Below are 16,324 nucleotides of genomic sequence, written 5' to 3' on the forward strand. Positions count from 1 at the left end.
CAAAAACGATAAGTAAACTAAATCTGTATCTTGTGTTCACAGAACTAACTGAAACTAACCAAAATTAAAGACAAAATGTCCTTAATAATAGTTTTTGACAAGATTAATAGCCTTTAGGATTCAAATTAATCCGACACATTTTCCCAACCAATTTTACGACAGTTTATAACCCCCCCCCCCCCCAACGGGCCTGGTTATAAGTATCAGAGCAGAACGTTTTTCTTTATATTACAAGAACTGGCAGAGGAACACATGATGTTCTGAAGATTAATCCTCAGTTTTTTCATTTGAGAGAAAAATCAAACTCGTTAGCTTTTTGTTCCTGTAGTATGCTATACAGTACAACTATGTAGTATAGAGCACCCCCCGAAGTCATCGTGCACATATGCCAACCTAAAGGGGGTGCTCTCACACACAATTAAACTTTGATCTAAATAAGCTTTATAAAAAAAAAAACAAAGAATAAAGAGGTTTCAGATTTTATTTTGTAAAAAAAAAAGAAAAAAGAAAAAGCAACCACTAACAGACTCTTCCCCCTTTCCAAATGATTAAAACACACACGGATCAGCTGCTCACCATAGCGACAACCAATCAGAGGAGAAAAGGTTTCAGTCTAACTTTATTTTAACATGAAATAAACAAAAAGCGGTCATGTTGTCAGCAGCAGGGTCAAACTAAACCATTAAAACACATTTTTATCTCCTTCATGCTGTGTGATTTTATAGTTTTTACACTAAGCAGGAAGTAAAGTATAAAATTAAAAAATAAAAGAACTGAAACAAAAATTTAAAAAAGGTAAAAAAAAAAAAAAAAAATTAAAACGTCACTGGTTACACAAGAGCCTGTCTAACCTTTCACAATAAAACTTATTTTATTTTTCAGAACAAAGTGTCACGACTCTTTGACCCAGAAAAACGTGAAATATAAAAAAACTACTTCCTGTTGCAGTAAATGAGGCTGACAGAGGATTCTGGGTAATAGTGAGAAGTTTAAAGACAGAGCACACTGTAAAAAAAAAAGTTTAATTTACAGAACATAAAACGGATCACATTTACAGAGCACATACACATGACTGTCAGCTGTAATATCACTTTCTTTTCACACTCACTCTGCAAAATGAAGTTTGACCCATAGACTTTTATTTTGAAAGTTTTAAATGTGTTCACGTAAAACTTATGTCATAGTGTGGTTTTGATTTTTTAATCCATAATTTTAAACCATTGGGAAACCAGCTCAGGACAAAATAAAAGCCCTGCAGTTTAATAGGATGTGACATCATCAGATCACCTGCGGTACCGCCCCCTTTCTTTGTCCCGCTCCCTCTCTCTGTCTCTCTCCCTTGCTCTGTCTCGCTCTCTCTCCCTGCGTGGTCCACCCCTCTCCCGTTCGCGCTGACGCTCACGCTCGCGTCGGCTGCTCACCACAGCCTGAGTCCGCCGTAGGAAGTCGTCCACTCGCATGTCATAGTCGTGCTGCATGGAAAATAGCAATGAAGGCAAAAGGTCAGACGTAGCAAGAGACAACAACAACAACAGCAACACAGGTGGACAGAAACGAGAAGTTTAGTCGTCTCACCGGGCTGGAGGTGAAAGCTCGGTGCTGCGGTGCACGCTGCTTGTCTCTAAAGCGAGGGGGTGGAGCCTCATGAGGTGGCATGGGGGGATGGTGGTGGTGATGATAGGTCTGGTGAGGAGGAGGAGGGGGGTGGCTGTGGTGGTAGTAGGGGGGGTGGTGAGGGGGTGGCTGCTCAACACCTGGATACGCTGCCTAATGGAACAGAAATTACATCTTTATATCAGCTGCAGATTAATCAGACCATCACCTGATAGACAAACCACCTGACCAATTAATCAGCTGGCAACCAATAGATCACCATGTCCATAAATAAACTGATGGTCTAGTTTCGTACCATAGTCTGCCACGGAGCAGGAGGGCCCACACTGTGGTGATAGTCTCTCATGTAGTCATATGACTGAAACAGAGAACACATATTGGCACACCTGAAGCTATCATGCTAAAAAAAAATCTAACATGTTTGTTGTGGTGATAAACTCTCACGTAGTCCATCAACTGAACAGATGACACACATTAGCACACCTGGAGCTAACATGCTAACTGGTGCTTACTCACCCCGTTGAGAAAAACATCTCGTCTCACGCCAGAGAATCGCCTGAAAGACAAACACACACGCTCTTTCATTTTGTTTTTCAGGTCTATTTTAACAGTGTAAATCAAAGAACTTTGAGTGAAGGAGCCATGCTGTAAATTGTTTCAAATTAAGAGATTTTTCAGCCTGTTTTAAATCAGACTGAAGCAACAAACAAAATGGAACAGGTTTTAAGGTCAAAAGTAAATATACAAATGCTGCTTAAGCTTCACATACATCAAGTGACCTTGTACAGGTGACCTAAGAAATCTTACCTGTCCACCTGCTGGGTGCGAAGATCCTGGATGAACCCTGAAAATAATATCATTTTCCTGTTAAACTTTTCAGACTTTAAAGTACCTTCAAAATAATGGTCAGGAAGTAAACTTTAACATCAGTTTGAAGATATAACTATTAGACTTGGACATCATGTAAATGAGGTTAAAAGTAATGGTTTAGAGTTTAAATGAAACCACATTCAAAGTTTCTGATTTACCACCCGCTCGCTGGTTGAAGTCAGGCGGACCGTCAGCTCTCGGTCGCTTCCTGCCGTGGATGTCGTACTCTTCAGGACGACGCCTACATAGACAAGTCGAAGGGTAAGACACACATGCACGCAATACTCTTACACACACACACACACACACACCCACTTACATGCCTACGCACACATTAATGCACCCTTTGTAAACCTGATTTAGCTGATAATTTAAACGGAGAGTGTCATTCAACATTTAACACTTGCAGTCTGCTGTCTATAAACAACCTTTAAACACAGGAAGAACCATTCTCTTTGACCCCTAAACACTTGACACATACCTTTTTTTGAAGTTTAAAGCAGGTCAATCAGCCTGCCTTGAAGACATCCACTGCTTTTTATGTTATGCTAATAATTGAATTGGAAAGCTAATAGTTTAATACAATTAATACGATTTCCCTGCACACCTTAGATAACTCCTAATATCAGGACTTTTTCAAAGCTTTATCCCAAAATTCAGCTGGACATGTGTAAGGTCTGGAGCTTTTTCATTTCTGCAACATAGTGACATTTTTTCCTTACTATAAATAATACTTCTACAATAAAGTCTGTTGTCTATAACACAACCTTTACTTCCTCCCTGATCACCATCTGTCCTACCTAAATTCTATGTTGCACACCATGTCCAGTGTCTATAAGTCTTAAGTGCTTTAAAAGTCCAAGTTTATGCTTATGGTTTATTCATCAAACGGTTACATTTGCCTCTGTAGCACAGTCTTACACTGTAAAATTTGTCTGAATATGCTTACATTGTGAGGTCCTACAATGTAATGTTCATCTCAAAATTGCCTTTAACAGTTACAATTGTCTTTTACAAGTCTTACACTGAACCGTTTGTCTTTAAAAAGCCTTACACTGTAATGTTTTTCTTTGTAAAGTTTACACTGTAGTTTGTCTTTGAAAACTCTTATACTGCAAAGTTTCTTTTTAATGTCTTACTCTGTAATGTTTTACACTGTAAAGTAAGTCTGACAAATTTTACACTTTAGAATTCATCTTGAAATCTAATGACAAATTTGTCTTTGAAAAGTTTTACACTGTAAAGTTTGTCTTTAAAATGTGTTACAAAGTGAAGCTTGTCTTTTACACGTCTTATATGTAACCGTTTGTCCTAGGAAAGGCTTACACTTTAAAGTTTGTCTTTGTAAAGTCATGCACTGTAAAGCCTGTTTCTGTCAAATCTTTCAATGTAAAGTTTTTTTTTTTTAATTCTTAAACTGCAAATTTTCCTACTCATTGGTGAACTAGTGTTTGCAAACATTTTTTCCTGTTTAACTGTCTTATACAAATATATGTCATGCTATAATTTTTTTAACAAACCTGGGTTTCATAAAATCAGAAGTTTGTAACTCTTGCTTTACACACACAACAGAAAAAACAAAACAAAATAGAAACCAAAAAACAAGAGAAAGCCTTTTAAAGGGACAACATACCGCTTCTGCTGCATATGTGGGAGGGGCTGTTTGATTCTGTCAACAAAACTCTCATCATAAAACAGTTTTTCTCCACATCAGTCCATGATATTTTTATAGACCCTCTTATTTTGAAAGGGTGGAGGGAAGTGATGGTGATGATATGGATGTAGTCCTGTCAATCAACACAAGCCTGCCCCCCTCTCAGCCCAGCCCCGCCCCCTCCAGACCAGCAAAAGTCTTTAAATCAGACCGCCTGTTGCTCCGTCCTCGTTTTTTTTCATTCTGAAATCTGTTTCCTGCCTCCTTGTCACACACACTTCATATTCAGTTCTTTGGGGGGTGACACACACAGACTGACAAATACCAACAGTTTGTTGCAACAACCAGGTTTTAGTCCTGATTCTGTGTGTGTTTTTGTGTGTGTGTGTGTGCCGACAGGGGGAGAAGGGGGTAATGCAGGTCCTTTAGAGTCCTTTGCTTACAGGATTTACCTTCATTTAACCAGTGAGGAAGCTCCGCCCCCTCCACCTCACCTTACTTTTACTGGATTCAGTCCAGAGGCCCTGCCTCTTCTTAACCAAACTGACCTCCTCCTCAAAAACCAGAATAGTCCGCTCTGTGGTCCTCTCTCTGTCTCACGTCTACCTTTCCCGCCCCTCCCTCACCATCTCCTCCTCCATCAGTCCAGCAAGTCCTCCCTGCTCTTATTTTGAAAGGGACAGCCACAGTCCAGCTGAAAGCCAAACCTTCTGATTTTAAATTTCCAAAGTACGAACCTCCTGCAGGAAGAGAGCTAAAAGAGGAGAAATTTAGCAACACACTTTAACTTTTCGAAAACATGATGTTAACCTTCAGCTTATGAAATAAAATAAGCTTAAATACTCTCAAACTTTGGATTCAAGAGGCTAGTTATGACTAAGCTCAGAATCCTTAGCTTTGATGAAAGAATTTAGGGTAAAACTTGAGAACTGATTTAGTAAGTGCCGTGAGCTGACTAAGACGCCCTGCTAGGTATTTCTACCTCCTGTCTGGGTGAGAAAAACTTCTACGGACTCAGAGCGAGGCGTCACTCCTGCAGAAAAATCCAAACTGGGAAACCGACAACAACCACAGAACCAGCAACGCTAGCCACAGGATAGCTAGCCGCCAGCCAAAGGTAGTGGCCATCTCCGTCGTCCGGCAGCAGGTGATGCTGTGGTCGCAGCAGCAGAAGAAGAAGAACAGGAAGCAGGAGGAGGAGCTTGTTGAATGGCTAACCTTCCCGGTTCGCGCTGAGGTGGTCGGCCTCGAGGCCGTGGCTCTGATGGCGTCCGACGCTTGTGACGAACTCGACGAGCGACCTGGTGGACGTCCACATTCTCGTCCAGTGGGAACAGGGCACACAGCTGGGCTCCGATATCCGGCTGGATCTCCTGAACATCACACAAATGAAATAACATTCAACCTTAGGGTCCAGAAAAATACATTTAAAGAGGAGCAGCAGGAGTTACTCACCTGTCCATCACGTCCTATCTTCACAGGCTTGTGTTCATTCCAGGGGTTGCACAGGTGAGCAGTCTTCGTAAAAGGTAGATCCCTCCTTGAAAGACACAGAGCATGATTTGTGATTCTTTTTTTTCTGTAAGCTGCAACCAAAACACCAACAACTGTCACCAAAACCTGCGTCCCCTCAAGGTCACCAACCAGACAAAGACCAGTCAGAAGACTGTACTCATAGAAAACCAGTGTGTTGAGGGTACAGTGTACAGACTTGTGTGTGTGGAGTACAGACCAGTGTATGCAGAGTACAGCTAGTTGGTAACCTGAAGTGAACTCTTGGGTCTGCTTACCTGCAGAGCCAGTCGATTTTAAACACTCCTCCCAGCATTTTGGCGTTCATGCCAGCAGGAAGCACCCAGTGAATTGGAGACCCTCCATGATGAGACTCTGATGCCAGACGTGCAAAACCTGAGAAACACGCAGAGGAAGATCAGATTGAGTCAGAGAGGACAAGGATCAGTGGCACTGTTGAGAGGAGGAGGAGAAAGTGGATGATGAGGAAGAGGAGGAAAGAGAAGGAGGATTAGAGGGATGCCAAAGAGGAGGAGGAAGAGATGAAGTACCTTGGAACTTTCCACTCTCTCTCACGGAGAAGACGAGGACTACACTGCGAGCTGCACGAAATGCTGCATTCAGCTTCTTCTCGTTAACTGGTAGAGTCGACCACACCCCCTGGGAAACAACAAAAAACACCTGCAGGTTAACATCTGCATCATTTTATGTACTACATTACCTACAGGTGAACATTGACACACCTTAGCCTTGGCCAAAGAAACATTCTCATGGTTGTTGCTCTTGATGAGGAAGAAGCGAGCATCACGCAGAATATAGCGCAGTCTGCTGGTTGGAGCTGAAACAACACAGTATTTTATTTTAAACATAAGTTAACAGCAGTTTACCCTAAAAGACGTTGATCAATTGTAGCTCACTGTATAACTGTGGTTTACTTTATAACTATGGTTCACTGTATTACTGTAGCTTGCTGTATATACTGTATACCCTATAAAATTAGCTCATGGTATCACTGTGGATTACTATATAACTATAGTTTAACTGTGATTCACTGTATTACTGATTTAATAATGGCAATTCAGTGTATAACTTTATTTTTCACTGTTCAACTGTAGTTAACTGTTTTATTATAATTTAGTGTATAACTGTGGTTTGGCCCTTGGGTTATGTCAGATTACCTTAATCTCTGAGCTGAGCTTTGTGAAAGAAAAGGAGAAAAACAAACAAAACAAAACAAAACAGAATGGCTGCCTTACTCTCCATTCCTTTACGAACTGCTCTGACCGATGATGACAGCTTCTCCCGCTTCTTCACTGAACCTTTCAAAGTAAAAGCAGAGTCAGGAGTTGTTTCCTAATATCTTAACTTTTTTTAATTGTTTGAAATTTCACTGTAAAGGTAATTAAGTCTAGGAAGCAATGAAAGGTTTACAAATGGAAGATTAAAACTATTCAACGAATACTAACCAACTACTGTTAACAGATTAAAAACTATGACCAGGATTTTCATTAACGCTCTCTCTTTTGTTGTCATAGTTACCTGAGGCCTCAGAGGCCGAGCCTGAGTGCACCGACTCGCCATCATCAGAGAAACTAACGGAGGAGGCAGAGCGAGAGTCCCCAGCTTCACTTCGAGTATCGTAGTCGTTTCCCTCACCGCCACCACGACGTTCATACTCTTCCTCTTCTTCCTCCTCCTCTTTTTCTCCCTCCTCTTCTTCTTCTTCTTCCTCCTCTTCCTCCATGCCCTCCTCTTCCTCCTCCTCCTCCTCTTCATCAGGGTCCTCTTCTTCCTCCTCCTCTACATGAGAGGCAGCAGGGGAGGAGCTTCCTGATCCTCCCTCTGAGCCATACTCCCCTGCTGTCTCCTCCTCCTCTGATTGGTTTTCTTCCTCGTGGAGGGAGGGGCTTACTCGACGCTCGTCACGCCTCATCTTCTGAAAACAGACAGCAAATGCTCTCAATTGGCTTCAAACTGACAACTGATTGGCTGCCAGGAAGTGGTTTTTTTTAACAGAGAGTAGATTAAATAAAAACTAAAAGACTGGAGCACACTCCTCTCAGAACCTGTACAATCAGCAACGATTATGGCTAGATTTATTGTTAATGAGTTAATGGTTGCATTTTAAGTATTAGTGGTTGTATGAGTACCTGGCTCAGACCCTCCAGGCCCCTTGGGGGCTCTCGCCGGCGTGTGTCCTCTCCTCCACGGCTCCTGGTAACCTCACGAGGTGCTCGCCGCCCCTTACGCTCATCGTAGTATTCATGGCGGTAACCAGTAGCTGCAGAAGTATGCCGTCCACGGGGACTGCTTGCTACCTTCTTGGAGGAAGAGGATAGAGGAGGACCAGGAGCTCTCTTATTAGTGGAGGATGATCTTGAGGGTGTGTGGCCTGATGAGGAGCGGAGCCTCTTCAGATCTTGGCTATCAGAGCGTTCACTCTTTCGCTTTGTCCCTGACAGACAAAACCCAGGAATCAAGCTTAGAGGTACACACTATGACTGGATCAGTTGTTTACACAAACTCAAACTCCTCTAGTAACTGTTCAAGAACCTTTGGTACCAGTTTAAGTTATCAGAGTACATGTTAAAAGATCTTAAGTAGTACTTGTTTGTGTTGTACCTTTCTTATCGCTGATGTCTCGCTCAGTCTCAGGGTTGTACAGCTCGTCGTCCTGATCTGGAGCTTCTGTCAGAATATCTTCTAAAACATTCAGTTCTCCATCTGAAACACACACAGGACCAGGAAACTTCAGACCCACAGGACCAATACAGACCAATATCATAAACAGTGACTAATCAGTTTCAGACTATCTGAGCTAAATGCTAATCCTAGCATGCTGGTGTTTGCAGGTTTCCTCGTGTGATGACATCCCAGCTCCCATGGGTGTGAATGCGAGGAGTATTTCTTTCTGTCTGTAAACAGATGTATCTGCAGGAAGAAAAGCTCACAATCTCTTACAGATCAAACATTCACACTGTGACACAAATCTGTTTGATGCCGAGTCACTACAGAAAATCATCGATTGAATTTTCTGCCTTCGTGAATCCATCAGAAACGGTGAATCTCTTTCTGTTCAACAAACATCATTACAGTGTTTTATTTTCCTCTTAAGGACAGACTTGACGAAGCTTTAAGTTTTATCATTAAAGTTCGAGATGACATGTTTCATCGGAATATGAATATATATGCAATGACTTTAGTCTATAAGTAGTGAGGGGCAGGAACGTGTTGACCGGGGGGTGGTAGCACGTTATATTTGTCGTTAGCTTCTTCACGTCAACGGAGCTTCACACAGTCATCTCCTGCTGGTAGTTAACTCATCTTCTTATTGCTCTACAGTCAGCCACCAACTTGTTGGACTTATCAATAAAAAGTGAAGGTTTTTTCAAAGCTGCAGCTGAACCAACCTCCACACCTGAGAACAAAGATAGCTCACATGCTAAAGCTAACAGCTAGCTGCCTCACCTTTGTCCTCACGCCGCTCAGCTGCCATCCCAGCCGCTGGTACCTGGTCCCGGGTCGATCCCGGATCGCACTGGGCTGAGTCTACAGTTCAAAATCTGTGTGTGTGGGGTTTTAACTAGAAGCGAAGAGACCCCAGACTGAAAGAGTAAGAAGAACAGACTCAAAGAGGGAGAAGATGGAGGACTGTTATTGTTCTTCTTTCTCTCTGCTACAGTCTCACATCCAGGTACACTACCGCCACCTGTTGGAGGACGGAACACCAGCATCGTCCAAGAGCTGCGGGGCCCTGCAAAGTTCCTCCTCTATGTGTTTACCATAGGCTTTATAAAACATGTTTACCTTGATCATCGTTACTACTCATGACAAAAATCCTGTACTAACTAAAGTTTGGGTTGTCATTAACTCCAGACCACAATTATCTATGTTAATAAATAAATAAACACCACAGCATTTTTCATAAATAACCATTCTATTGTGAACCATCAATTACTATATTTTTAATAACCATTTCACTCATTTGTTACCAAAATCCAGCCTTTAATTACCATCATCTTACCTTTAATTACCATGTTATTCTGATAACTTAGATGGCTTCTGATGATGGACTGTCTGTGATTAGACTGGTAACTTGTAGTTGTCCTTACTCTGTTGCTGGTGGTTAAAATTTGAGCCAGGATCCCATTTTGATCGCTTGATAGGATGTAAACGTGTAAAGGTAGATCTTTCTCAGATTTGTATAATGTATGTTGGTTAGGTGCCAGGTGTTGTTAATAGAATGTATATCAAATGTTAGCCAGGTGTTGATAATGGACTGTAAAAAAGGTGTTAGGTGATGATTATGGCCTGTATAATTAATGTTAGTTAGGTCAGGTGTTGATGCGATTTTTGAGGATCTCCGGGTAGGCGTTTGAGGGGCTGCAGTTTTTTTTTTTCACTTCCTTGATTGTTATTTATCAGCACAGGAGCAGTTTTATTTATCTTTTATCATTGTGACATAAAAAAACCCCATAAAGGTGATTTTAGTTTGAAAACACGGACAGGAAGTGGTCGTTGTCGACTCGAGGTAAGTTCAGTAATTCCGGAAGTCCACGTCAGTGTAAAACCCACAGAGACAGAGCCAAACGGATCAGTACCGGCTGAATTTAGTCCACTTTAGTGTCTAACTTTTCTGTCTTTTCAGACACAAAATGGCAGACGAGGCTACCCGTAAGGCCGTGTCGCAGATTCCACTCCTGAAGACTCACGCCGGACCGCGGGACCGTGCGCTGTGGCCTCAGCGGCTGAAGGAGGAGTACCAGGCTCTGATCCGGTTCGTGGAGCAGAACAAGGAGGCCGACAACGACTGGTTCCGCCTGGAGTCCAACGCGGACGGCACGCGCTGGACCGGCACGTGCTGGTTCATCCACGAGCTCCTACGCTACGAGTTCCGGCTCGAGTTTGACATCCCGGTGACTTACCCGGGTACTGCACCCGAGGTGGCCGTCCCTGAGCTGGACGGGAAGACCGCAAAGATGTACCGAGGAGGGAAGATCTGCCTGACGGAGCACTTCGCACCACTCTGGGCACGGAACGCGCCGCGCTTTGGCCTCGCGCATCTGATGGCTCTGGGACTCGGACCGTGGCTCGCAGTGGAAATCCCGGACCTGATCAGTAAGGGGCTCGTGGTCCACAAGGAGGGTCAACGCGAGGCAGCGGAGTGACATCATCTTTCGGGTGATTAGAGTGTCTCAAAAAACTGCAAGGATCCAAAAGTGTCAAAGTTTCAGAGTAAACCTGTTAAAGCACGCAGGGCTCTTTCGTTCCCTGTGAGAGATGAACCTGTTAAACTTGAACACAGACCTGTGTGTGAGAGTGTGAGAGCAAGAAGGGAGACGCTGCAGAGACAGTAAGCCTTTAATAAAGTCACTTAAACTCAGACCTCGGAGTGAATCTCAGGAGGTAACAACAAACAAAAAAATTCTCCAACAGCAGCAACTTTCAGTCCCATCAGAGATAAACATCTCCTCTGACAATCACAGACCAGTGATTAGTTCCTAAGAGGAGTGCTTATCCTCATCCCAGTTTGATGTCAGATCTGACACAAGTCAAGACCATCAGGCTCCATAACCTTAAAGTCTACTCTGTATGCAAACATTGAAGCATGTTATAAAATTGTTTCTATTTTTGAATGTGACCTGATGAATCAAAAACTGTAAGAACAACCAAACCTTTCTACACACCCCAATAAAGCTGCTGATCACTGAATTCATCTGTCCTCAATATTTTAACATGGGAATAACTGGCGGAGACAGACTCTAGAGGACAGTTACAGAAATTGTTTTAACTTGGCGCTCTATAGGGACTGACTCAATGCTGAAGACAGACTCTAGTGGACACTCTGGGAGCTGCAGTTTATTTAAACATAGAGATCTTTGGGGACTGAGTCAGTGCCGGACAAACAGTTCTTGGGATTTAGGATTACCATGACCCTTTACTTGTTGAGGATCAGTTTGTATTGAAAACATTAGTACAGATTCTTGAACACTCAACAAACACTTTCTTTTTACTGAATACACAGATCGCCTCTATTACATAAACACATGCGTCACTATTTTGTCTGTTTTGAGTTTCAATGGAAACGTGGTGTAAAATGGTTCAGATTTAGATTAAAAAGAGACTAATTTGGAGTCTAACCACACAGAGGTGGCTTTTGGTAAAGTTTCAAAGGTGATTTTCTTCACCAAGTGATGCCTGACCTGAATCACTGTTTTAACTTGTTTTTGTTAAAATATTCCTGAGGTGTGTGGAGTCAATAATACTTTTTTGTGCCTCAGAGCCTCTCTGATCAGAATTTCAAATATTAAACATCTGTAACTGCAAGTGGTGAACGTGGCAGCAATTGTAAACATGAATGTACTCAGAGCTTAGTGGAATATCGAGGAAGAAAATCATTTCTTGCTTTATTCAGCCTTTTTTTATATTTTCTTCTTCTGATAGAACACACGCCAGGATGGCAGCCTTATTATGTTCATCACCCTCCATGTTTGTTTATCTTCTGAAGTCACATCCAATCACATGGGATTCACTGAGATCTCACACTTGTGGCATTATTACCATGGAGAACACTCAGCTACGACCTGTCAGTCAGGCTCACTGCAATGAACAGTGTCACAGGTCTTTGACTCCCATATTTGTAGACTTTGTAAATTTGTTGTCCTGTCTCTACTTGGCTTTTATATCAGTACACTTGGATAAGCTCCTCCCACTCTGATAGAGGCCACACTCCATTCTCCTGCACATTGCTTGGGGAAGACTTCCAGTCCCAGCTCCTTACAGGTACACTCCAGGTGGGGCCATAGTTCGCTGTTACATAGTCAAGAGTTTCACACGGAACACGAACTTTAAGCTCCAGAAGCTCCGCCCAGCAGAGTGAGAAACTAGGGAAGATGTACCTAAAAACAAACAAAAAAAAACACTTTACTCAACAACAAACATGTCACAACCCACCTCACACATGTGATGTCACAGCCCAAAGTATTTACTTGAACTTCCTGCCACTTTTTGCTTGTGTTCCTCCATTCCACATGATGTCTCCGTCCTTGTAGAAAAAAAAAATGTCCAGTTTGACGTCGTCACTCAGAAAAGAAAGTTCAAGGCTGTCCTCTACCTGTAAATCAAAATAAAAAACAAAGGACATATAAAATGAAGTGATTAAATGGTCAAATACTGTTGTAACCAACTAGTTTTCATCATTAAAGGTTAATATTTGAAGTTAAGATTGTACTTTTCCAAACTTGTGTTTGAGGGACAGGCCTGCGTTCCTAAATGCTGTGATGATGTCAGGCCTGAAGTCCACGATGAAAACCCCAATATCCACATCCCGACTGTACGAGATGACACTGCACTGCCTGAACCATCCTGAGGAGTGACACACACCCGAAGTCAGGGTCTGTACACTGAGATGTTAGCATGCAGCAGGTCTCACACCACAACTATAGCTGGCTAATATGTCATTAGCATGTTACCAAGACAGGTGCCGCTGCTGAGCCAAAATGGGATGTCCAGCTGAGCCAGGGTTCGAGCAGCAAGATGGAGTAAAGACTTTACTTTCCTCCTGAAGTCCACAGCCTCAGGAGATGAGTCTTCAGGGTAGAGCTACATTCACACGCAGAGAAAAGATGCAGAGAATGACAGAGATGGAGAGAGATGAAACGTGAAAGTCTCCTAAGCACGTGTGCAGTCATATAGGGTTTATGTTTAAAATAGAAATATAAAATCAACAAAATATCTGCTCAGTCCTACCTGAAGAAAGTTGCGGGCTTCATGGTAACGGCACTCCAGGAAACGGGAATGTTGCTGCTCATACAGAAAGCGGGAAATGTTACGAGGAATTCGAACGTCAAGGCCATCCAGGACTGTCAGGACCAGCTCCTGTCTGGAAAGAGAGAGAGCACAAACAGCTAAATAATTATCTGTGTATCAATAAACTATTCCAGACAGAGTTTATTTTTTCTGTCAATCAGATTACATCACCAGATGGACCTCACCTGTCCAGAGCACCTGCATCGCGGCCGAAGTCGAGCTGTGTAAACGGCGCAAAGCTTCGATCCATGTCTGCTCGGAGCCGTAACGCTCCAAACCACAGGTAATTCCCACTTCGCTCGTACAAGAACACCACCTGGACAAACACACTTATGACATCACTGAATACCTGGGCGAAGACAACCATCACAGGTGATGTTTCCATAATTACCTGGATAAAGTGATCATGAAGGCGGAACAGGAAGTGCAGGGGGATGTCCTGTCCTGAGAGGGTGTCGAGACTTGCTAGTCGTGGGTCGTGTCCTTGCACCCGCAGCACCTGAAAGCCTTTCTGTTCTGCAGCCAGGAGGAAGCTGGGCTGAGGTAGAGATAAAACACCTGTAGTGTCAGTTGGGATGTACACTGATAAAACAGAAACACTTCAGATAAACAGAACAGGTGTGTTTAAACACAAAGTTTTTCTCTGTGGCTCTGTAAAAACACTCACTTCGAACTTCCAAAGGTTTGCATGAAGAGCAAACGATGTGATTGGACGACCAGTGCACAGGAAAGTGCAGTGTGGCTCACGCACCAGCCGGTCTCGCTGCCGCAAAGCATCCTGGGAGAGCAGCGTCAAGGCAGCAGTGTCAGCCAGGAACAATGGCAGCCGGAAGCGCTGGGCTAGGGCTAAAAACTTCTTCAGTGTTTGCTGAAACCAGAGAGAGCAGGATGGTTACCATAAAGATGGCTATCACAACAAGAATAGCTAAACTGAAGACAGGAGTGATGAGCAGGGATTGGTCAAAACCAATCAATCAGAGTCCTAATGTCCCTATAGGGATAATAAAACCATCCGTGACCTAACAAACCTGAAGGACACACCTAAGGGGGACACACCTGAGGGAAAAACATCTCAGAGACGCACCTGAAGCTCAGTACATGCTTTAGCAACGAAGTAAAGGTGAGTTTGTCACCAGCCCTATTGCCAAACAACATCTTCAGAGCAAAGATGAAGGAGGCAGTGGTGTGCTGTAAATACTTCGGTATAGTGAATGATGCTTTCTTTCATGGTAATGATATGAACACTCATGCTCTTGTGCTAACAGTGATTTTGGCAGCGATGCTACTGATGAAGAGTGAGGCTAACGGCAGTGCTACTGTTGAAATTATACTCACCCATTGGACATCACTGGCGGTCAAGTGACCTGTTTGGCTCAGGATGTGAGGGCCAGGCTGAAGAAGAAAAAGTGATTAGAAATTTAAAATCCAAGAAATTCATTGTTAATTGGTTTTTGATGACATTAAGGCAGCATGCTAGTATCATGCCAACATGCCCCCTTTGCTGTGCTTTTTCCCTGTTTAAATTTCAGTTTTATGATCAGTTCTCATTAAAATTCATTATATCTAAAACGTATATTAAAAATGAAAGTAAAAGTATGTAGACAAAGCCCAAAAATAAAAGATTAAAATAAATGGCCAAAATCATTGTATTTATTTTTTTGGCTTGGTCTGTACATAGTGCCGGTTACACCAGCCTGCCCCAGGTGGATTCTCGATAAACAGCAACATATAGCACTTTTGCATAGGTTTCATTTTTCTAAACCCCTTGGTCGCACCCTCTGAGTGTTTTTATTCCCCTCAGATACAGAGAATCATCCTCCACAGTCCAGCACAGACAAACAATTGTAATAACACTTTGTTTCATCTGCTGAATCTGTTTAATGAGTACCAGTAAAACTCTTTTTTTATACACATCACAGACAGCCTGTGTTGAATTGCAGGCAATTTAAAAAATATTTTTTATTTTTTTGTAAATATCAAGAGAATTTACAGGTTAAATTCTCTTTTATTACAAATTTTAATGTATCTAAAAGTGCTCCCCAGATCACACTCAATTTATAAACTGTTACATACAAAAAGCGACATACAGGTATGGTTTTTCCGCTCTCACCTTGCTGACGTATTTCCGGTAGTAATACAATTGAAACAGCAGAAACACGGAGCTGCTCACAATCAGCAGAAACAACACGGCTGTCCGGTTCACGCGAGGCATCCGGTTACCCTGCACTTACACCTGTTTTCATGACGTCAAAACCAAAGCTCGTGTTTCCAATTCATGGCTGGAGACACCAAATACCACGGAAAAAACACCGAACACTGGGTACCGTGAAGATGCACCGCCATCTTGTAAACAACTACAACGAGGAAACGGAAAGGGGTCCTTTACATACCTTCAAAATAAAAGCATTGCTGCAGAAGGAAAACAAAATTGAGACTACGCCACTTTTCTTGAGAACCTTCACAATAAGAGACAGAAACATGTAGTTTTTAATCAACTCACAATCTTGTTTTTTTTTTTTTTTGCTCTCGTTTGATAACTCATCGGTTTTGCCACTTGGACTTTGTCTTTTTTTTTTTTCTTTCCATTTTTGTAATATTCAGTGTGTATTCACAAATAATGGTACAGGGAGAGTACAAACCAGAGTCAAATTCCTTTTATTCTTTAGATACTTGATACTACAGCAGCATGACCTATATTACAATCAGCCTTTTATTTCTAGATACACTGAACATTTTCTTTTATCAAATGAGAAACATGAGAACTTTGCCAAATTCTTAAACCATCGGTTAGCAAAACAAAACAGAGTAAATTAAACATCTGCTCAGTGCTTCTGTATAACTTTTTGCTCTTTATGAAGATTTTTT

At 42.3% G+C, this 16,324-nt stretch overlaps 3 protein-coding genes across 4 annotated transcripts; 1 reads left to right on the forward strand and 2 right to left on the reverse strand.

Moving 5' to 3' along the window:
- Window positions 1-485: 485 nt before the first annotated feature.
- ythdc1 (YTH N6-methyladenosine RNA binding protein C1) lies at window positions 486-9,373 on the reverse strand. 2 transcript variants are annotated; one of them, XM_074690424.1, is made up of 16 exons: window positions 9,119-9,373; window positions 8,273-8,374; window positions 7,801-8,105; window positions 7,190-7,583; window positions 6,907-6,969; window positions 6,394-6,488; window positions 6,202-6,310; window positions 5,929-6,046; window positions 5,594-5,678; window positions 5,357-5,511; window positions 2,643-2,725; window positions 2,422-2,458; window positions 2,131-2,170; window positions 1,910-1,972; window positions 1,576-1,767; window positions 486-1,472 (listed from the first exon to the last, which is right to left on the reverse strand). In XM_074690424.1, exons 1-16 carry the CDS (start codon window positions 9,144-9,146, stop codon window positions 1,284-1,286), a joined length of 2,058 nt encoding a protein of 685 aa, XP_074546525.1. In that variant the 5' UTR covers window positions 9,147-9,373; the 3' UTR covers window positions 486-1,283. The 2 variants fall into 2 exon arrangements, with proteins under 2 accessions (XP_074546525.1, XP_074546524.1); XM_074690423.1 differs by having other exon boundaries at window positions 489-1,472; window positions 7,190-7,586; window positions 9,119-9,369.
- A 796-nt stretch (window positions 9,374-10,169) lies between these two features.
- ufc1 (ubiquitin-fold modifier conjugating enzyme 1) lies at window positions 10,170-11,028 on the forward strand. Its single transcript, XM_074690734.1, has one exon. The coding sequence runs from the start codon at window positions 10,306-10,308 to the stop codon at window positions 10,816-10,818; it is 513 nt and encodes a 170-aa protein (XP_074546835.1). The 5' UTR covers window positions 10,170-10,305; the 3' UTR covers window positions 10,819-11,028.
- A 9-nt stretch (window positions 11,029-11,037) lies between these two features.
- Window positions 11,038-15,808, reverse strand: fktn (fukutin). Its single transcript, XM_074690733.1, has 10 exons — window positions 15,570-15,808; window positions 14,795-14,851; window positions 14,127-14,327; window positions 13,851-13,997; window positions 13,645-13,775; window positions 13,400-13,532; window positions 13,123-13,252; window positions 12,882-13,015; window positions 12,640-12,764; window positions 11,038-12,549 (listed from the first exon to the last, which is right to left on the reverse strand). Exons 1-10 carry the CDS (start codon window positions 15,669-15,671, stop codon window positions 12,336-12,338), a joined length of 1,374 nt encoding a protein of 457 aa, XP_074546834.1. The 5' UTR covers window positions 15,672-15,808; the 3' UTR covers window positions 11,038-12,335.
- Window positions 15,809-16,324: the final 516 nt, after the last annotated feature.

The sequence above is a fragment of the Halichoeres trimaculatus genome, unplaced genomic scaffold (assembly GCF_033239565.1).
Source record: "Halichoeres trimaculatus isolate MK-OKI-2021-1 unplaced genomic scaffold, fHalTri1.1 fHalTri1_scaffold_16, whole genome shotgun sequence".
Classification (NCBI taxonomy): Eukaryota; Metazoa; Chordata; class Actinopteri; order Labriformes; family Labridae; genus Halichoeres; species Halichoeres trimaculatus.

Excerpts from the sequence above, each read along its gene's own strand:
- ythdc1 (XM_074690423.1), bottom strand. The coding sequence starts at position 9,146 with ATGGCAGCTGAGCGGCGTGAGGACAAAG. Across the intron at positions 6,489-6,906 it reads AGTTCGTAAAGGAATGGAGA|CTCCAACCAGCAGACTGCGC; the intron begins GTAAGGCAGCCA and ends GTGTTGTTTCAG. Across the intron at positions 2,726-5,356 it reads CCTCAGCGCGAACCGGGAAG|GCGTCGTCCTGAAGAGTACG; the intron begins GTTAGCCATTCA and ends TTGTCTATGTAG.
- fktn (XM_074690733.1), bottom strand. The coding sequence starts at position 15,671 with ATGCCTCGCGTGAACCGGACAGCCGTGTTGTTTCTGCTGATTGTGAGC. Across the intron at positions 12,765-12,881 it reads TCAAACACAAGTTTGGAAAA|GTAGAGGACAGCCTTGAACT; the intron begins GTACAATCTTAA and ends TTTGATTTACAG. Across the intron at positions 12,550-12,639 it reads AAAAGTGGCAGGAAGTTCAA|GTACATCTTCCCTAGTTTCT; the intron begins GTAAATACTTTG and ends GTTTGTTTTTAG.
- ufc1 (XM_074690734.1), top strand. The coding sequence starts at position 10,306 with ATGGCAGACGAGGCTACCCGTAAGGCCGTGTCGCAGATTCCACTCCTG.